This window comes from Dreissena polymorpha, chromosome 5 (assembly GCF_020536995.1).
Source record: "Dreissena polymorpha isolate Duluth1 chromosome 5, UMN_Dpol_1.0, whole genome shotgun sequence".
NCBI classification, from domain to species: Eukaryota; Metazoa; Mollusca; class Bivalvia; order Myida; family Dreissenidae; genus Dreissena; species Dreissena polymorpha.
In genome coordinates, this window is record NC_068359.1 from 44,250,054 (window position 1) to 44,272,486 (window position 22,433).

Consider the following 22,433-nt stretch of genomic DNA (forward strand, 5'->3'; position numbering starts at 1 on the left):
ATACCTAAAAAGATGAATGGGACGGAGACATTTATATCAGTGGACAACATACTAATAAACAAGGCATTGCCTTTTTGATTAAAAACAATATAGGGATAACAGTCGATAACTTTAACGAATTAATAATTGGCAGACTAGCAAGTATAGATATCAAAATACATAAAACACAATTAACATTAATCAACGTCTACGGTCCTAACATAGATGATTCCACATTTTACGAAACATTACAATCCTTTATTATTAATAACCAAGATAAAAATATTATAATCGGTGGTGATTTCAATACTGTCCTGAACCCATTATTAGATAAAAAGAAGGGAAACCTTTATACTCATCCTAAAAATAGAAACATTTTGAATAACATAATTGAAAACTACAATATGATAGACATCTGGCTTACAGTTAATCCACACGATAGCAAATTCACCTGACACTCAAACAAAAAACCAACAATATTTTGTAGATTAGACTATTTTTAATATCTGAGTCACTTTTTATTAAACACAGTTCAAAATAATAAAGATGCAAACACAAACACCCTGTGGGAAGTAATTAAAGGAAATATACGTAACACAACAATTAGATACACATCATTTAAACAAAAAGAAACACACAAACTTGAAACTGAAACCATCAAAACCATTGAAATACCTGAAAAAAACAATTGCATGAAACAAACACAAATGATACCACCGCCATTGAAAATCAAATAACATCAAACAAACAAGTATTAGAAGGAATCTATCATACACAACTCAATGGAATAATACTACAAGCGCGTGCACAGCATGTTGAACACAACGAAAACAATACAAAATACTTAGCAAACATTGAAATACGTAGAAGTGAACAAAAAACTTGTACACAAATAAGTAGTTAATGGCGAAGATATAACAAACAGAACTAAAATACTAGAAGAACAACGTTTATTTTTCGAAACCCTCTATAAACGAAAACATGTTGAAAATAACACCCTTTTTAAAAATACACATCATCCTTTAAACCAAGAAGAAAAATTATTGTGCGACGGATTACGTAATGAATATGAATGTGGAATAGCACTAAAAGAAATGCAAAATAACAAAAGTCCAGGATCTGATTGCATCACATTCGAATTTTATAAAATATTTTGAAATGATATTAAAACACATTTAATCAATTCACTTAACTATTCATTTAACAACGAAAACTTAACTACGCTACAAAAACAAGGTACAATATCACTCATTCCAAAAACTGGAAATAAAAAATTAGAATCCATATCAAACTGGCGCCCGATTAGTTTTCTGAACAATGATTATAAAATTGCAACTAAAAGTATATCAAACAGAATTAAAAAAATATTACCATCAATCATTTCAAGATCTCAATCTGGCTTCATTAAAGGACGTTACATTGGTGAAAATGTACGTCTGATACAACAATGCATAAATTATTTCAACCAACCAGACAATTCTGGCCTCATTTTCTTTGCAGACTTCGAAAAGGCTTTCGATTCACTAGACCATTCGTTTATGTTCTCTTGCTTAGAAAATATGAATTTTGGTGAAAGTCTAATAAATGGGTTAAACTATTTTATACCGATATAAACAGCATAATTATTAACAAAGGCTTCGTCTCAAACAGCTTTAAAGGGATCTTTTCACGCTTTGGTAAATTGACAAAATTGAAAAAAGTTGTTTCAGATTCGCAAATTTTCGTTTTAGTTATGATAATTGTGAGGAAACAGTAATACTGAACATTTACCAAGGTCTAAGCCATTATATGCATCTTTTGACGAATTTAAAACCTAAAAATTATAAAGCGTTGCAACGCGAAACGATTGAATAATTTGGACAGTTCTGTTTTTGTCGTTAAATTTTGTGAAAATACGAAGATTGCTTATATAAGGTATAAAATACGTCGAGTACGTGTACTCGGCGGAATAGCTCAGTAGACTAGAGCGTTTTTACTTCAGGACTCTGGCAGGACTCCAGGGGTCACTGGTTCGAAACCTGTCCCGGGCAATGTACTTTTCCTTTTTTTAAATTTTATTCTTGATTTTTTACTGGAGCTTTTACGATCCAATTTTTACATTTATCGATATAAAGCATTTAATGAATAAGTTAAAAAATGCCAAAATCTGTGAAAAGGCACCTTTAACATCGAACGAGGGGTAAGACAAGGATATCCACTTTCATCCTCGCTATTTATTATATGCATCGAGTATCTATCACACTATATCCAATCAAATAAACATATGAAGGGAATATCGTTAGAACCTGACGAAGAAATTAAACAGTCACTATTTGCTGACGATGCAACTTACTTTATAAATGACAGTAGTGACTCATTCAATAATCTTATAGATTCACTAACCCTTTTTTGGAATGGCATCGGGTCCTAAAGTTAACAAATGTAAATGCACTGTGCTACGAGTAGGTAAATTTAAACAAAGTAATATTCATCTTAAAAAAGAAATGAAATTCAACTGGACATCAGATGAAGTAACAACGTTAGGAATAACCTTTACAAACAATAAAAAAATGAAACAGTTCTAAAAAACATATTGCCTAAATTACAAAAATTAAAAAATTGTTTACAATTATGGCAGCATCGTAAAACTAACACTTATCGGGGAAAAACACCGCGTTGAAAACGTTTGCGCTCCCTAAATTAATTTACACACTAACAGTTCTCCCAAACCCACCAAATGATATTATTGAAGATATAAAATCAGAAATATTTAATTTCATATGGGACGGTAAACCTGATAAAATTAAGCGAACTCAATTAATTCAACCAGTAGAACATGGAGGTATCAGACTAACGGACATAGATTCATTCCTGAATGCAATCAAATGCAGTTGGGTTAAAATATATTTAGATAATACCAATACGAGTAAATGGAGATTATTCTACCAAAAAAATCGAAATACATATGGTGACTCCTTACTTTTTAAATGTAATATCGAAAATAATATCTTAGATGAAATTTCAACCAAAACATATGTCTATCGAATGTTCTATCGGCATGGTGTTAAGTTACTCATAATCTAGAAACCAAAATAAACAGTAAAATCATTATATGGAACAATAAAGATATAACTACTAACAATAAACGGTTTTCTATAAACATTGGTTTGAACAAAACATAAAATATGTAGATCAATTGTACGACAACGGAATAAACGACTTCTATTCTTTTGAAAACTTATGCTACATATACGGAATACCTACAGGTAATTTCCTAATGTACTACACATTGGTCAAAAGTATACCCATACATATCAAAGCTGCTTCCAATAAAAATAACACACCATGAACTCAAAAAACATTCGTAGAAAACATAACTGCAAAACAAAACAAAACGAACAAAATATTTTACACACTTCAAATTAAAAACCCTGCCGAAATCTCCAAAGCTCAAACTAAATGGCAAAACCTTCTCAGAGAAAAAGAATTCAATCGGAAACAAATATTTGTCATGCCATATAAATGAACTACTGATAGCACACTTAGAACTTTTCAATAGAAATGCATCCAGAGAATCATAGCTGCAAATAAATATCTTTTTAAGTACAACCTTTCCATCACAAATCTATGTGATATGTGTAGTGAACATATTGAAACAATAGAACACCTTTTTTGGGAGTGTAAACATATTCAATCTCTATGGAATCAATTGACAACCTTTATAGAGAAACAACACTTAAATGTTAAACTATCTCTCTTAGACATCAGTTTAGGGGTAAATACCTTAAAAATACAAGAGGTTAATAACGCTGTGAATTACATAATTATATTAATGAAATATTTTACATTCAGCATGAAATACAGAAAACAAAAACCTACAATGAACTGTTTTATCAATTATTTAAAACTGAAGATACAAATTGAAAAAGAAATAGCCCTAAACAATGATACACTTTATATATTTGAACAAAAATGGAAACACATTAAACTTTCATAAACAAGTCCAGTATGCTTTCTATCCATTTTAGGCAACTGTTGTTTTTCTTTCTCAAAAATCACAAACGACCAAAGAAAACAATTCGAAGTAACATTTTTCTTTTTTTTAATCAAAATGAAACCACAAGGTCAAAAAAGTATATATTAGCATATCTTGTATAACATGTTTGAACATTATTGCTGCTACATGGTATAACTTTGTTTTATGATCATATACATCTATACATTGTATGTATTATATTGAATATTTAAAAAAAAGAAAATACAAAAAAAAGATCATTTTTGGAAATAAACACGTCACACCAAAATATTACAACGTGTGTTTCCCCAAAGTGAATTGTTAATTATTCAAGGCATGCGCTCATACACTAAACAGTATAATTCACATTAGGAGTCCGCTAACGGCCAAGCATTGTGTGTACCTCTGAAACAGAAAACAACCACTGTATCTAAATAGTATTGAATCCGGATAGTGTCATCTATAATCTCGCACATCTTTCATCAAGGGCGACACTAGACACACGAAGCGATACTTGCACGATATTTTTCTTGACAGTCGCGGTGATACTTGATATTTTTCTTGACAGTCGCGGCGACGCACGATATATTTAACACGATATGTCGCCCTTGTGTTGGTAGCCAAAAAGGCGATATATCTTGTTAAAGTATCGCTTCGTGTGTAAAGTGTCGCGTTCAAAGGGTGACACTAGACACACGAAGCGATACATGATATTTTGCGCGACAGTCGCGGTGACGCACTATATTTTATTTTTCAAATATCGCCCATATTATCCGAACCTCGTGTATCGCGGTCTAATTTCAGACCGCGACACTAAACACACGAAGCGATATTTTTCTTAACAGTCGCGGCGACGCACGATATTTGTACTGTTCAAAACTCTTAAGATAGCCAAAAAATATATCGATTCTTTCATGGACTAACAAATAAGTATTCTGTCAAAAATAAGAAAGGAATCTTACCCGCCATCAGTTTGACTTGCTCGTGCAGTTTGTGATATCTGGGTTAATGCTGCAGTTTTTAAATTCCTCGTATTCGCCGACGCAGAACGCACCGCCTGCTACTGGTTTCGGATTATTGCACGTACGCACTCTCGTAGCAGTACCGTTACCACATGTGATCGAACACTCACTCCATGGATACCATGAGGACCAGCCGCCGTCCACTAAAAAACGATACGTTGAGGTAACAGTTTGACGGTAAAGCTAGTGAGATGTGATTTTTTTTGCATTTTGTAAATTCGGTTTATAAAGGAATATATTTTTTCTTTTTCTTCGTTTGTTGGATCGTTAACATGTGTAAATGAATTTATTTGTTCGTGTATGCATTCAGAAGGTTTTACTTAACATTATAATTATATTCTCTCGCAAGTGGCGCTGCAGGGGAATCGCGAACGCCATTCCGCCCAGCCACCTTGGACTAGGTAAATTTATTGCTAATTGTAATGTATACATGCCGCCTTGTAATTATCCAAACAAAATTGGTCACAATAACTATTCGAATTCAGAAGATATCGGTACATACGATTGTGGGAACGACAATCAAACAACGCAGTTGAACAATTTTCATAAGCGTCGTGTTCTCTACCAGCGGTCAACGACAAGTGCTATGCACTTAACATAATTTCTTTGACTGATTAGCATGGCCTAGCTAACAGGGCAAGTGTGGTATCGAGGCAACTTACTCGGGCAGTGCGTTGGAGAGACGCAGGGATGATACTCCATGGACGTGCCGCTGCACTGATTGCTCTCGCCGTGCGACCGGTGGTTTTTGCACTCGCGCATGCGCTCCATGGTGCCGTTCCCACAAGTGACTAGGCAGCCGCCCCAAGGTCCCCAGGAACCCAAGCCGTCATCGACTGCGTGCGGAGAAACACCCGGCGATAAGTTCAAATACAATCTTAATATAGATGTCCATCGATTGGGAGTCTAATCAGTATGAATCTTTTTCATGAAACTCTTAAGATAGGCAAAACATAAATCGATTCTTTCATGAAATAACAAATAAGTATGCTGTCAAAAATAAGAAAGGAATCTTACCCGCCACCAGTTTGACTTACTCGTGCAGTTCGTGATATCTGGGTTGATGCTGCAGTTTTTAAATTCCTCGTATTCGCCATCGCAGAACGCACCGCCTGCTACTGGCTTCGGATTATTGCACGTACGCACTCTCGTAGCGGTACCGTTACCACATGTGATCGAACACTCACTCCATGGATACCAGGAGGACCAGCCGCCGTCCACTAAGACACGATACGTTGACGTAACAGTTTTACGGTAAATCTAGTGAGATGGTTTTTTTTTTGCATTTTGTCAATTCGGTTTTTAAAGGAATTTGTTTCTTCTTTTTCTTCGTTTGTTGGATCGTTTACATGTGTGAATGTGTTTATTTGTTCGTGTATGCATTGAGAAGGTTTTACTTAACATTATAATTATATTCTTTCGAAAGTGGCGCTGCAGGGGAACCGCGACCGCCATTCCGCCCAGCCACCTTGGGCTAGGTAAATTTATTGAAAATTGCTATCATTACATGCCGCCTTGTAATTATCAAAACAAAATTGGTCACAATAACTCTATTCGAATTCAGAATATATCGGTTCATACGATTGTGGGAACGACAACACAAAAACAACGTAGTTGAACAATTGTCATTAGCGGCGTATTCTCTACCAGCGGTCAACTACACGTGCTATGCACGTAACATAATTTCTTTGACTGATTAACATGGCCTAGCTAACACGGCAAGTGTGGTATCGAGGCAACTTACTCGGGCAGTGCGTTGGAGAGTCGCAGGGATGATACTCGATGGAAGTGCCGCTGCACTGCTTGCCCTCGCCGTGCGGCCGGGGGTTGCTGCACTCGCGCATGCGCTCCATGGTGCTGTTCCCACAAGTGACTTGGCAGCCGCCCCAAGGTCCCCAGGAACCCCAGCCGTCATCGACTGCGTGCGGAGAAACACCCGGCGATAAGTTCAAATACAATCTTAATATAGATCTCCATCGATTGGGAGTCTAATCGGTATGATTTTTTTCATGAAACTCTTAAAATAGGCAAAAAATAAATCGGTGCTTTCATGTACTAACACATAAGTATGCTGTCAAAAATAAGAAAGGAATCATACCCGCCACCAGTTTGACTTACTCGTGCAGTTCGTGATATCTGGGTTGATGATGCAGTTTTTTAATTCCTCGTATTCGCCGTCGCAGAACGCACCGCCTGCTACTGGTTTCGGATTATTGCACGTACGCACTCTCGTAGCGGTACCGTTACCACATGTGATCGAACACTCACTCCATGGATACCATGAGGACCAGCCGCCGTCCACTAAGACACGATACGTTGACGTAACAATTTGACGGTAAAGCTAGTGAGATGTGAATTTTTTGCATTTTGTCAATTTGGTTTTTAAAGAAATATATTTCTTCTTTTTCTTCGTTTGTTGGATCGTTTACATGTATAAATGAATTTATTTCTTCGTGTATGCATTCAGAAGGTTTTACTTCACATTATAATTATATTCTCTCGAAAGTGGCGCTGCAGGGGAACCGCGAACGCCATTCCGCCCAGCCACCTTGGGCTAGGTAAATTTATTGGAAATTGTTATCATTACATGCCGCCTTGTAATTATAAAAACACAATTGGTCACAATAACTCTATTCAAATTCAGAAGATATCGGTACATACGAATGTGGGAACGACAACAAAAACAACGCAGTTGAACAATTGTCATTAGCGTCGTGTTCTCTACCAGCGGTAAACGACACGAGCTATGCACTTAACATAATTTCTTTGACTGATTAACATGACCTAGCTAACAGGGCAAGTGTGGTATCGAGGCAACTTACTCGGGCAGTGCGTTGGAGAGTCGCAGGGTTGATACTCGATGGACGTGCCGCTGCACTGCTTGCCCTCGCCGTGCGAACGGTGGTTGTTGCACTCGCGCATGCGCTCCATGGTGCCGTTCCCACAAGTGACTAGGCAGCCGCCCCAAGGTCCCCAGGAACCCCAGCCGTCATCGACTGCGTGCGGAGAAACACACGGCGATAAGTTCAAATACAATCTTAATATAGATGTCCATCGATTGGGAGTCTAATCGGTATTATTTTTTTCATGAAACTCTTGAGATAGGCAAAAAATAAATCGATTCTTTCATGAAATAACAAATAAGTATGCTGTCAAAAGTAAGAAAGGAATCTTACCCGCCACCAGTTTGACTTACTCGTGCAGTTTTTGATATCTGGGTTGATGCTGCAGTTTTTAAATTCCTCGTATTCGCCGTCGCAGAACGCACCGCCTGCTACTGGTTTCGGATTATTGCACGTACGCACTCTCGTAGCGGTACCGTTACCACATGTGATCGAACACTCACTCCATGGATACCAGGAGGACCAGCCGCCGTCCACTAAGACACGATACGTTGACGTAACAATTTGACGGTAAATCTAGTGAGATGTGAATTTTTTGCATTTTGTCAATTCGGTTTAAAAGAAATATATTTCTTTTTTTTTTCTTCGTTTATGGATCGTTTACACGTGTAAATAAATTTATTTGGTCGTGTATGCATTGAGAAGATTTTACTTAACATTATAATTGTATTCTATCGCAAGTGGCGCTGCAGGGGAACCGCGAACGCCATTCCGCCCAGCCAACTTGGACTAGGTAAATTTATTGCTAATTGATATTTTTACATGCCGCCTTGTAATTATCAAAACAAAATTGGTCAAAATAACTCTATTCGAGTTCAGAAGATATCGGTACATACGAATGTTGGAACGACAACAAAAACAACGCATTTGAACAATTGCCAAAAGCGTCGTGTTCTCTACCAGCGGTCAACGACAAGTGCTATGCACGTAACATAATTTCTTTGACTGATTAACATGGCCTAGCTAACAGGGCAAGTGTGGTATCGAGGCAACTTACTCGGACAGTGCGTTTGAGAGTCGCAGGGATGATACTCGATGGACGTGCCGCTGCACTGCTTGCCCTCGCCGTGCGACCGGTGGTTGTTGCACACGCGCATGCGCTCCATGGTGCCGTTTCCACAAGTGACTAGGCAGCCGCCCCAAGGTCCCCAGAAACCCCAGCCGTCATCGACTGCGTGCGGAGAAACACCCGGCGATAAGTTCAAATACAATTATAATATAGATGTCCATCGATTGGGAGTCTAATCGGTATGATTTTTTTTCATGAAACTCTTAAGATAGGCAAAACATAAATCGATTCTTTCATGGAATAACAAATAAGTATGCTGTCAAAAGTAAGAAAGGAATCTTACCCGCCACCAGTTTGACTTACTCGTGCAGTTCGTGATATCTGGGTTGATGCTGCAGTTTTTAAATTCCTCGTATTCGCCGTCGCAGAACGCACCGCCTGCTACTGGTTTCGGATTATTGCACGTACGCACTCTCGTTGCGGTACCGTTACCACATGTGATCGAACACTCACTCCATGGATACCAGGAGGACCAGCCGCCGTCCACTAAGACACGATACTTTGACGTAACTATTTGACGGTAAATCTAGTGAGAGGTGATTTTTTTGCATTTTGTCAATTCGGTTTTATAAGGAATTTGTTTCTTCTTTTTCTTCGTTTGTTGGACCGTTTACACGTGTGGATGTGTTTATTTGTTCGTGTATGCATTCAGAAAGTTTTACTTAACATTATAATTATATTCTCTCGAAAGTGGCGCTGCAGGGCAACCGCGAACGCCAATCCGCCCAGCCACCCTGAACTAGGTACATTTATTGGAAATTGTTATCATTACATGCCGCCTTGTAATTATCAAAACAAAATTAGTCACGATAACTCTTAGTTCAGAAGAAATCAGGACATACGAATGTGGGAACGACAACAAAAACAACGAAGTTGAACAATTGTCATTAGCGTCATGTTCTCTACCAGCGGTAAACGCCAAGTGCTATGCATGTAACATAATTTCTTTGACTGATTAACATGGCCTAGCTAACATGGCAAGTGTGGTATCGAGGCAACTTACTCGGGCAGTGCGTTGGAGAGTCGCAGGGTTGATACTCGATTGACGTGCCGCTGCACTGCTTGCCCTCGCCGTGCGACCGGTGGTTGTTGCACACGCGCATGCGCTCCATGGTGCCGTTCCCACAAGTGACTTGGCAGCCGCCCCAAGGTCCCCAGAAACCCCAGCCGTCATCGACTGCGTGCGGAGAAACACCCGGCGATAAGTTCAAATACAATCTTATTATAGATCTCAATCGATTGGGAGTCTAACCGGTATGATTTTTTTCATGAAACTCTTTAGATAGGCAAAACATAAATCGATTCTTTCATGGAATAACAAATAAGTATGCTGTCCAAAGTAAGAAAGGAGTCTTACCCGCCACCAGTTTGACTTACTCGTGCAGTTCGTGATATCTGGGTTGATGCTGCAGTTTTTAAATTCCTCGTATTCGCCGTCGCAGAACGCACCGCCTGCTACTGGTTTCGGATTATTGCACGTACGCACTCTCGTAGCGGTACCGTTACCACATGTGATCGAACAGTCACTCCATGGATACCAGGAGGACCAGCCGCCGTCCACTAAGACACGATACGTTGACGTAACAGTTTGACGGTAAATCTAGTGAGAGGTAATTTTTTTTGCATTTTGTCAATACGGTTTTTTAAGGAATTTGTTTCTTCTTTTTCTTCGTTTGTTGGATCGTTTACGCGTGTGGATGTGTTTATTTGTTCGTGTATGCATTCAGAATGTTTTACTTAACATTATAATTATATTCTCTCGGCTGCAGGGGAACCGCGAACGCCAATCCGCCCAGCCACCTTGGACTAGGTAAATTTATTGGAAATTGTTATCATTACATGCCGCCATGTAATAGTCAAAACAAAATTGGTCACAATAACTCTATTCAAATTCTGAAGATATCGGTACATACGAATGTGGGAACGATAACAAAAACAACGCAGTTGAACAATTGTCATTAGCGTCGTGTTCTCTACCAGCGGTAAACGACACGTGCTATGCACGTAGCATAATTTCTTTGACTGATTAACATGGCCTAGCTAACAGGGCAAGTGTGGTATCGAGGCAACTTACTCGGGCAGTGCGTTGGAGAGTCGCAGGGTTGATACTCGATGGACGTGCCGCTGCACTGCTTGCCCTCGCCGTGCGACCGGTGGTTGTTGCACACGCGCATGCGCTCCATGGTGCCGTTTCCACAACTGACTTGGCAGCCGCCCCAAGGTCCCCAGGAACCCCAGCCGTCATCGACTGCGTGCGGAGAGACACCCGGCGATAAGTTCAAATACAATCTTAATATAGATCTCAATCGATTGGGAGTCTAACCGGTATGATTTTTTTCATGAAACTCTTTAGATAGGCAAAACATAAATCGATTCTTTCATGGAATAACAAATAAGTATGCTGTCAAAAGTAAGAAAGGACTCTTACCCGCCACCAGTTTGACTTACTCGTGCAGTTCGTGATATCTGGGTTGATGCTGCAGTTTTTAAATTCCTCGTATTCGCCGTCGCAGAACGCACCGCCTGCTACTGGTTTCGGATTATTGCACGTACGCACTCTCGTAGCGGTACCGTAACCACATGTGATCGAACACTCATTCCATGGATGCCATGAGGACCAGCCGCCGTCCACTAAGACACGATACGTTGACATAACAAGTTGACGGTAAAGCTAGTGAGATGTGATTTTTTTGCATTTTGTCAATTCTGTTTTTAAAGAAATATATTTCTTCTTTTTCTTCGTTTGTTGGATCGTTTACATGTGTAAATGAATTTATTTGTTCGTGTATGCATTGAGAAGGTTTTACTTAACATTATAATTATATTCTCTCGAAAGTGGCGCTGCAGGGGAACCGCGAACGCCATTCCGCCCAGCCACCTTGGACTAGGTAAATTTATTGCTAATTGTAATTTTTACATGCCGCCTTGTAATTATCAAAACAAAATTGGTCACAATAACTCTATTCGAGTACAGATGATATCGGTACATACGAATGTGGGAACGACAACAAAAACAACGCAGTTGAACAATTGTCATTAGCGTCGTGTTCTCTACCAGCGGTAAAAGACACGTGCTATGCACTAAACATAATTTCATTGCCTGATTAACATGGCCTAGCTAACAGGGCAAGTGTGGTATCGAGGCAGCTTACTCGGGCAGTGCGTTGGAGAGTCGCAGGAATGATAGTCGATGGACGTGCCGTTGCACTGCTTGCCCTCGCCGTGCGACCGGTGGTTGTTGCACTCGCGCATGCGCTCCATGGTGCCGTTCCCACAAGTGACTATGCAGCCGCCCCAAGGTCCCCAGGAACCCCAGGAACCCCAGCCGTCATCGACTGCGTGCGGAGAAACACCCGGCGGTAAGTTCAAATACAATCTTAATATAGATCTCCATCGATTGGGAGTCTAATCGGTATGATTTTTTTCATGAAACTCTTAAGATAGGCAATAAATCAATCGGTGCTTTCATGTACTAACAAATAAGTATGCTGTCAAAAATAAGAAAGGAATCATACCCGCCACCAGTTTGACTTACTCGTGCAGTTCGTGATATCTGGGTTGATGCTGCAGTTTTTAAATTCCTCGTATTCGCCGTCGCAGAACGCACCGCCTGCTACTGGTTTCGGATTATTGCACGTACGCACTCTCGTAGCGGTACCGTTACCACATGTGATCGAACACTCACTCCATGGATACCATGAGGACCAGCCGCCGTCCACTAAAACACGATACATTGACGTAACAGTCTGACGGTAAAGCTAGTGAGATGTGATTTTTTGCATTGTGTCAATTCGGTTTTTAAAGGAATTTATTTCTTCTTTTTCTTCGTTTGTTGGATCGTTTACATGCGTGAATGTGTTTATTTGTTTGTGTATGTATTCCGAAGGTTTTACTTAACATTATAATTGTATTCTCGTACGACTGCTTGTTTATGATGTGAATGCACTACGTACCTGAGCATGTGTTTGAATTGCACAGCTCGATGTCGATATTTTTACCAGCGCAGAGTGACCCGTTGTACATGGGAGGTGGGTTGTCACACTTCCTAAGCCGAAAACTTACCCCGTCCCCACAAGTTTTGTCACAATCGGACCAAGCGTTCCATGAGCCCCATTCGCCGTCAACTGAAGGTCATCAAAAAACGAAAGGACAATGCAATGATGAAAATCATGAAGGATATATCGGTAGTTAATCATGTCTCCTCAACGATATGTTTGCACTGGTTCGAAGAGTAAAATAAATACGTACTTGGACAGGTCGTCGTTACAGTGCACGATTTCGTTTCGTATTTGATTCCTTCACACGTCTTGCCTCCGTTTGCAGGCGCGGGATTGCTGCACAGTCGAGTTCGATTGGTTACTCCAGTTTCACACGTGACTGTACATGCCGCCCATGGCAACCACTGAGACCAGGCGCCGTCCACTGAGGGACAAAACGATTACACTGTTTAAAATTGTGTTCATCCTACTTATCATTTTACTAATCACTGTTATGAACAATGCCCTTATTAGCTTTACAAATATTGCTCTATTTAAGCCAATGGAAGGAAACTGAAGAGACTAAAATTCACGCATGTATTTAATGTGATGTGATTGGATGGTTTTAGTTTCTGAAAATCTCTTATTTGTGAAATGAATTATTCTTCCTTTTATGTTGTTGCCTTTAATAGTTTTGAATTTTGCAATGTTTTTACAAGAGTAAACCAAATCTCTCGTCTATGATATAGATTATATTACATGCAGAGATTGTTTTACTTGTCGTACAATAACCCAGTAAAAGAATTAGCATAGGTGTTGTTTTTCTGAATAAAAACTGTCTAATGGTCTGCAGTTGCCCCCCGCCCCACTCAATCAGTTGTGCGAGTATCGCGTCATAATTCAGTTAATATAAAACCGGAACGCCAACAGGGACGAAAGACAACTGGTTAGAAAAGTTGTATGTAAATGAAAGTCAAGTGTGAGCCTGCAGACTACGGCAGCTGTTCCCTTAAACTGATTTCTGAATACAACTACAGCTACTTTATTCTGTTGTATTGAACCAACTGTATTACAGCATTTTCCGCTATCCGCGGGGTACGAACCTGGGCACGGGGTGGAACAAATTCCGCTCATGTATTCGTCGCCTGCACAGGAGCCATTGCGCGCCGAGAATGTGCAATCTCGGAAGCGGAACTTCACCGTTGTGCCGCACGTGGCACTGCACGCGCCCCACTCCGCCCACTCTTCCCACGTTCCATCTGAACAATAGAAGAAATGTCCGAATATTCTAACAATGAATACTTGATCGTTTTACAAGACATAATAAGCCAATAATCTATATTATATATTCATTTTATCAATATATAGGATTGTTTTGGTAAACAATAAAACGCCATATTATAGTTTAAACGTATATTTTCATAAAGTCTCCGCATTATTTTAACAAAATCATAAATATAACAGGTAACTGAACTCAGTCAGCAAAAGAATAATGATTTAAAATTTACTCAACCGGGATAGATCTTTTGTATGGTATGAAATAAATATATATTTATATAGCCTAACAGGCATGAGCAAAAAGTATATAATGAACTCAAAGTAGTCGCAATAAAAGTAAAGTTACTGGTTTTACGAGTACGAATTACATTGTTTTGTATATACTAACTTGATTGTGATGACATGCATATATACTTATAGTAATGTATGTATGCAAAATGTGATTCTAGCTTAAAAGATGCGGTACAGTAGGCTCAGTTTAATGTAAGTGGTAAGAGAATCATAATGTAAATATTTAAGATTTTCAAAAGGACATATGTGCGTTTATGTTAATGATATTACATGCGTTTACTAAATAAACAAAAATATTTTGAAAATGTGTTAACAGATTATACTGACCTGTAAAAGGAAAGAAAAGAAAATAAAATCTTTACTTTCCCAGAGTTTCGAATTTGTAAAAGATTGCATGTTTTCCGCCTCATAATTTAGATTTTAGCTTAACACAGGTATTTACCGATTTATCGACGAAAAGTAACAATCGCGTGATATGTTTGCCTATTGCGATAGACGATTTTCAATTGACAAACCGATTTTTTTTAAGTCAGGAGTGTTATTTTTGTTGCAAACGCAATCTATTTTCAATTCTTTGACACAAATATTATTTTCCCAACCGTGAATAAGTCTCCTAATTTATCGCACCTTTACAGTCTATGAACGTGCACGGAGTGCTGTTGATGTCAGTTCCGTTGCAGTCCTGTCCACCATACGCAGGCGCCGGTTGGCTGCACGTTCGGTTCCTAGAAAACATACGGATACACGTTTAACTGAATTCCATAATTGATAGATTTAGGGTGTGTTTTCTTTCGTTGTCAACTGTTATGTTGATAAGCATTGTTACTGGTGTTCAACGATCTGAGACGTCATGTGTTCTATATAAAATGCAAACCACATATGTTTCCTAAAATGCCGAAATATCATTTTGGATATTTCGGGCTGCTTCATAATGAGAACGATCCATGTATCATTTAACGAATTGTCAACACAGGAACTGGGTTTTCCCCTAATTGTACACTTCGTAACAACAGTCGCTGGACTAACCTTTACTTGTACGCATTATTACCACATAACATGCATAACCTTTGAATGTCATGTACGCATTGTTACCACATGAGCCGGACTTATCTTAACTGGGACGCATTGTAAGGACAGATGCTAGACTCACTTTCCTTGTACAAATTGAAACCAAACCAGATGGACTCACAGGTCCTTGTACGCATTGTAACCGCAGCAGATAGACACATCTCTCCATGGACGCATTGCAACCACAGCAGATAGACACACATCTCATTGTACGCATAGCAACCACATATGACAGACTCAACTCTCATGGTGAACATTACAACCACATCAGATAGACTTACCTTTGGTTGTACGCATTTGGACCACAGCTGATAGACTTACTTTTCCTTGTACGCATTGTAACCACAGCAGATAGACACACCTCTGATTGGACGCATTGCAACCACATATGACAGACTCAACTCTCCTTGTAAACATTATAACCACATCAGATAGACACACCTTTAGTTGTACGCATTGTAACCACAGCAGATATACTCACCTTTCCTGTACGAATTGCAACCACATCAGATAGACACATCTCTCCTTGTACACATTGCAACCACATCAGATAGACACACATCTCCTTGTACGCATTGCAACCACAGCAGATAGACAAACCTCTCCTTGTACGCATTGCAACCACAGATGACAGGCTCAACTCTCATTGTGAACATTATAACCACATCAGATATACTTACTTTTCCTTGTACGCATTGTAACCACAGCAGATAGACAAAACACTCCTTGTGCGAATTGCAACCACATCAGATAGACACATCACTCCTTGTACGCATTTACAACCACAGCAGATAGACACAACTCTCCTTGTACGCATTACAGCCACAGCAGATATACACACTTCTCCTCGTACGCATTGCAACCACAGCAGATAGACACACCTCTCCGTGTACGAATTGCAACCACAGATGACAGGCTCAACTCGCCTTGTTGACATTATAACCACATCAAATATACTCACTTTTGTTTGTACGCATTTGGACCACAGCTGATAGACTAACCTTTCCTTTTACGCATTGCAACCACAGCAGATAGACGCACCTCTCCTTGTACGCTTTGTAACTACAGAAGATGGCCTCATCTTTCCTTGGGAACATTATAACCACATCAGATGGAATCACCTCTCCTTGTACGCATTTTTACCACAGCAAGTAGACTCACCTCTCCTTGCAAGCATGGCAACCACACCAGAGAGAGTCACTTTTCCTTGTACCCAGAAAGAGTCACTTTTCCTTTTACCCATTGTTACCACATCAGATAGACTCACGTTTCCTTGTACGGATTGTAACCACATCAGATATACTCGCCTTTCCTGTACGCATTGTAACCGAATCAGATAGACTGACCTTTCCTTGTACGCATTGTAACCACATGTGCTGCTACATGCTCCAAATGCTCCCCATGGGGACCAGGCACCATCGACTGTTAACACAAACAACTACTGCTTTTTAAGTTGTCGTTTTGATGGTCGACAAATATTTTATAAACAATATTGGTCTAACGACTCTCGGCAAATATTATTTACCCGACATCCGTAATTGCGTATGCACGTTTACTTGTCAGGCTATACTCGACTTAAGTCCGTAGGTAATATAGAGGATATTTGTTGGATTCGGTGGATTATCGATTTTAATTCACGAGTGATCATAGAAAATAATATTTTCACGAGTGGCGAACGAGTGAAAATATATATTGTATATGATCACGAGTGAATTTAAATCGATAATCCACCGAACCCAACAAATTTTCTTTTTATTTTATGCTTTTTTTCACAGTTAATATACATTGTTAAAGAGTTCAAATAAAGAATTCAGCTGGGAAAATGACGTCATTTCGTCAAAAAAAAATGACGTCATTTAACGTAAACAATGAAAATTATCGATAATTTTCACTGATAATTTTCATTGTTTGAAACAGTGAAATTATCAGTTTTAATTCACTGATATTTCTCTATAAACCACCGGAAAGCATAAAATAAAAACTGATAATAAGCGATTTACTGACAGATCACATTATACATAATTATAATGACGAAGTCGTACTTGGACAGTTCACTTGCTGGCATTGCAAAAAGCTAAGCGAGGATCCCACACAGTCGGTGCCGTTGTAGGCCGGTGCTGGGCTGTCGCAGTGCCGTTTTCGAAACTTGATCCCCACGCCACACGTGACCGAACACGGGTTCCAGGCATCCCAGGATCCCCAAAAACCGTCAACTACGAATTATAAGGCAACCACGCATTGGGTAAAATTGAAATTATTGTAAAAATAATTTATTATAGAATGACAAGTGGTATCGTTTTTAAGTTGAACACATTCACAAATGGGATAAATTTGAATTATTAAAAGGCACAACCTAAAACAAATATCATTTCAGTTCTGAATGTTCCGGAACTCATACTCTGATTTAACTGTTTTACTTTCGGTATGTGTATATAAAGTAAGTGATACATTTGTATCGACTGCTGTTCACACATTATTTGACGCCATTGCTTTGAACTTATTTGGTGTGTCTTTACTAAAAACATCCTCAACTACCAACCCTATTGCTTGCTCATGTAATATTTTAACAACACAGTATACACATGTAAGTGATAACATCGTTTACCTGGGCAGTGGATCATATTACAGTTTTTTGTTTCATGGTCGCTGTCAATGCATTTGATCCCATTGCCTTCCTGTTCCGGATTGTCACAGATCCTTGAGCGCACGTGGTAACCATGACCACAGCTGACCGAGCACGTGCTCCACTCCAGCCACGAGTTAGTGCCGCCGTCCACTGTTAGAAGAATTGTGGGGTGAGCTAGAGCTCCAAATAAGAGGGATTGTGAAAAAAAATACATCATTTGTTTTAATACAATGTTAATACAAAAGCTAATTACATACATTAATTGTAAGTTGGTGAAAGTATAGAAACGAAATGGAAAAATTGTTAAATATACATATTGTTTTCTTTGTATTCAATTCTTGATAAGCTCTTAATTTGTATTTTGGCAGAAAAAAATACCGTCTGCTGCCCAGGCCACAGAAACTAGCAGCAGGAACGTTGTTTGTCCGAGCATCCTAGCAAAAGTCAAAACAATTTAGAAAAACGATATATCAAACATACAATATATGTACTCAATTAGTTTTAGTGTCAATATATATGCTTTTGGTAATTGAATCAAGTATAGAAGCAAATGTTCTTACTTGTTACTAATGCATTTTTTTGGAGTGAAATACAATATCATTAGATGCATGGCTTATTTTTTCAGGCAAGAAAAAACAAATGTCATTAAATATATTGATGTGTATGATAAAAATCCCGTTTCCTTGAAACTGGGACGAAACAAAAAGATTGATGAATAAGAGCAGTTTGAAACAAATTCTTACTGCTTACTGAATTGGGACATGTTAAGTCAGGTTCAAACAAATGTCACATAAGGGCTCTTAAAGCTTTAGTGCAAAATCAATCAAATAGAAAGAAACATCGTACCGTAAGAAGTACACAATCAAAATGTCAATTGCATGTAAAACATAACACCCCTATATGAATGTATGAGTACATGGGTTGTTGGGTCCAAGTTATTAAACAAATAACGGTAAAAGACGGTAAAACTGTGGTGTGCAACTTATATCACATAGACAATTAATATGCGTGTCTGAGTAAAATATGTATTGTGAAACCAATGTCAGTTTTTGGACGTTTTAGTTTTTATTTACAAAACTTGAAGCTTCATGTGAATCAGATAGAGAGAAGAGCTTTTTGTAGCAGATGGTGTTTTATTTATAGGCAAAATAAATGTACTAGACAAGAAATGCGTCGAAAATAACGATTTTAATAGCATCTATATGCATCTGTTTAATTGATGAATGAAAAAAAAGCATTAGCAAATCAGCCTGTGTGGATTTTTAAATGAAAAACTTGTTCAATTTATCGTGATTGTGTGATTTGATAGTATCGAGTTAGGACGTGTTTTAGTTACCCGGTATTGTCCGAAACATCTAATAATATGGATGGGATAGCGATTAAGACTTCTTGTTAGTTCAAATTATCTGTTTGACTATTCCAAATACGTCTATCTGACTTGTATAGAAGACAAAATGAGATACCGGTAACCAGTAATCATTAAAAGTTGTACATACCGCGTCGTAATATCTCAAACATTAAATTTCGGCTGGTTAAATCAATCCTTGTGCTTTGTTCGAGCCAACTAGCGACGAATTGTGTTATGTCTGTTGGTTTATTAAAGGCGGCAAAATTTAATCATTTGCATAACGAGAATATTAAGTGTCCGGACATTGGTTCGTGTGGATAACTGTCCCTACGCTAATGTTGACACAGGCGGGCATTGGTTCCTACGTTATTATGACAATCCGTACAAATGTTCTTACGTTAATTTGACAACTCGGACATTGGGTCCAATAGTATATTCACACCCTGAGTAATGGTTTCTACAATTAGATACCAACTAAACAACAAAGTATGAGCTGATTAAAGGTTGTCACCTCATATTACGCGCATAATTCAAGTCACCTAACTTTTTAACGGTGAGCCGATTCAAAGTCAGAAGACAAAGGCTATTGTATTTAACTTATTGACTAATTAACTACCTGACTGGCAATACGGTTATTCAACGACCAATATAGAAAACTACAAAACAATTCAAATTCACTTAAAAAATTTGTACTTTTAACGATCAAAAAGCGGTCAGTCTTTTCTATACTATGAGGTTCACTACTACGCCAAGAGACACATCTTAAGTCTATAATTAATACGATGGTAAGGCGATGGAAGTCTTTAAGAATCACGCCATGGCTCGCTTATTACAGATCTCATTGTAAGTCGATGTATTGAATTAGTTGTTGACGTTATCATGTTCGAGCTCATGCTCACGAAATATTCGTAAAATTTAAATTGACATTTTAGTAAATGTTTTAGAAATAACACTAAATAATGACACTTGACAGCCATAGTGGATGCATGTCTACGTCGGTACGTTCGTCCTAATACGGAGAAGGTTTTCGCTTCCTACGACGTCGGTATTCACAACGATGTGCAGTCGGATAAAGTCATGACACAACAGGTATCTTACACATCCTATATACGAGTATTCATATCTAAAACAATTAGCATTAAGCATACAATAAAATAACAAGAGCACCGACTTGCGGATGCAGACCGCTCATCTATTTTTCTTTTTAAAGGTGTAGGGACCTATCTCAATTTCAATCACAAAGGAGGAGGGGTGGAGTGGAGAGGGGTGTATAGTGTGGGGTGTGGTCATTTATTACATTATCTTCCAAAAATGCCCCCCAAAAAGCGAAACAATATTTATTTAATTTATTTTTTGTGGGGGGGGGGGGCGGGGGATTCTTGGGTGGGATGGTTGGACTGTATTTCAAAAATAAAATAATAAAAATAAATGTTTGTGTTTTTTAACCATGTTTGAAACAAGAGCTGTCAGAGGACAGCGCGCTCGACTATTGAGAGTCAAGGTCATTCAAAATTCAACTTGCCAGGTACAGTACTTGAAGTTTAAAAGCAATAGCATTGATACTTTAGAAGTAAAGTGGATCAAAACACAAAATGTAACCATATATTCAAATTTACTATGACAAAAAAGTGCCATAATTCCGTAAAAATGACAACCAGAGTTATACAACTTGTCATTTACTGTCCCCTTATGATAGTTTGCGAGTGTTCCAATTATAAAACAATATCTATGATTCTTTAGGGGTAAAGTGGACCAAAACACAAAACTTAACCAAATTTTCAAGTATAAAGGGCCCACAATTCCGTCAAAATGCCAGTCAGAGGTACACAAATTTGCCTGCACAGTTCCCTTACGATAGTTAGTAAGTGTTGCAAGTATGAAAGCAATAGCTTTGATATTTTAGGAAAAAAGTGGACCTAAACACAAAACTTAACAAAATTTTCAATTTTCTAAGCATAAAAAGGGCACATAATTCTGTCAAAATGACAGTCAGAGTTACATAACTTTGCCTGCACAGTCCCCTTATGATAGTTAGTAAGTGTTGCAAGTATGAAAGCAATAGCTTTGATAGTTAAGGAATAAAATGGACCTGAACACAAAACTTAATCGAATTTTTTTCAATGTTCTGAGCATAAAAGGGCACATAATTCTGTCAAAATGCAAGCCAGAGTTATCTTACTTTGCCTGCCCAGTCCCCTCATGATAGTAAGTTAGTGTTCCAACTTTGTATGCATTAGCATTGATACTTTATGAGAAAAGTGAACCTAAACGCACAACTTAACCGGACGCCGACGCCGACACCGACGCCGACGTCAAGGTGATGACAATAGCTCATAATTATTTTCAAAAAAATAGATGAGCTAAAAATGATAGTTGATTCAAATTATATCTAATTTAAACCATAAATCTACAAACCTTTCTGTCAGCTACTAACCTATGTCGTGACTACCAGTGATCACGATTTAAACATTTTCTTAGGCTAAAAGTAATGTTCATTTAACTTTTTGTGTTTTCTTCTTGTATGCTTCCATGGCCTTTAAGTATAACAATTTGATATTAAAGGTAAAATATAATTGTGTTTATGCAAATTTTCTGACCATACGATCATGCAATTCCAGTGGCAAAACAACTCTACCGGTATTTGTCTTAACTAAAAGTGATGGTAATAGAATTGTGTGGGCGCTTTTAATTGTTTCCGCATGTTAGTTTTTTTGTTGTGTTGACTGTGAGTTTAGACAGTTATTTAAAGATAAAACCTTACAGTCGAAATTTGTTTCTGCATGAATTTAATGTTTAATGGTAAAGTATTTACAAACAAGGTACATATACCTGGATAGTATTTGAAGTTGGTTTACTTTTTTGTACATCGATATAACAA

At 38.3% G+C, this 22,433-nt stretch overlaps 1 protein-coding gene across 18 annotated transcripts; it reads right to left on the minus strand.

The window, feature by feature from the left end:
- Positions 1-10: 10 nt before the first annotated feature.
- LOC127831376 (A disintegrin and metalloproteinase with thrombospondin motifs adt-1-like) lies at positions 11-22,127 on the minus strand. 18 transcript variants are annotated; one of them, XM_052356345.1, is made up of 25 exons: positions 21,971-22,121; positions 18,586-18,641; positions 18,187-18,357; positions 17,624-17,794; positions 16,928-17,003; positions 15,141-15,238; positions 14,048-14,203; positions 13,216-13,389; positions 12,921-13,091; positions 12,503-12,685; positions 12,120-12,302; positions 11,416-11,598; positions 11,042-11,215; positions 10,345-10,527; positions 9,971-10,144; positions 9,271-9,453; positions 8,896-9,069; positions 8,192-8,374; positions 7,818-7,991; positions 7,114-7,296; positions 6,740-6,913; positions 6,033-6,215; positions 5,658-5,831; positions 4,936-5,138; positions 14-4,378 (listed from the first exon to the last, which is right to left on the minus strand). In XM_052356345.1, the coding sequence occupies exons 2-24, from the start codon at positions 18,638-18,640 to the stop codon at positions 4,942-4,944; spliced, it is 3,777 nt and encodes a 1,258-aa protein (XP_052212305.1). In that variant the 5' UTR covers position 18,641; positions 21,971-22,121; the 3' UTR covers positions 14-4,378; positions 4,936-4,941. The 18 variants fall into 18 exon arrangements, with proteins under 18 accessions (XP_052212321.1, XP_052212320.1, XP_052212319.1 ...); XM_052356352.1 differs by lacking the exons at positions 8,896-9,069; positions 9,271-9,453 and having other exon boundaries at positions 13-4,378; positions 21,971-22,124; XM_052356353.1 differs by lacking the exons at positions 11,042-11,215; positions 11,416-11,598 and having other exon boundaries at positions 13-4,378; positions 21,971-22,122.
- Between the last annotated feature and the right edge of the window lie 306 nt (positions 22,128-22,433).

Excerpts from the sequence above, each read along its gene's own strand:
- LOC127831376 (XM_052356345.1), bottom strand. The coding sequence starts at position 18,640 with ATGCTCGGACAAACAACGTTCCTGCTGCTAGTTTCTGTGGCCTGGGCA. Across the intron at positions 12,303-12,502 it reads AGATATCACGAACTGCACGA|TCGATGACGGCTGGGGTTCC; the intron begins GTAAGTCAAACT and ends CTCCGCACGCAG. Across the intron at positions 7,992-8,191 it reads AGATATCAAAAACTGCACGA|TCGATGACGGCTGGGGTTCC; the intron begins GTAAGTCAAACT and ends CTCCGCACGCAG.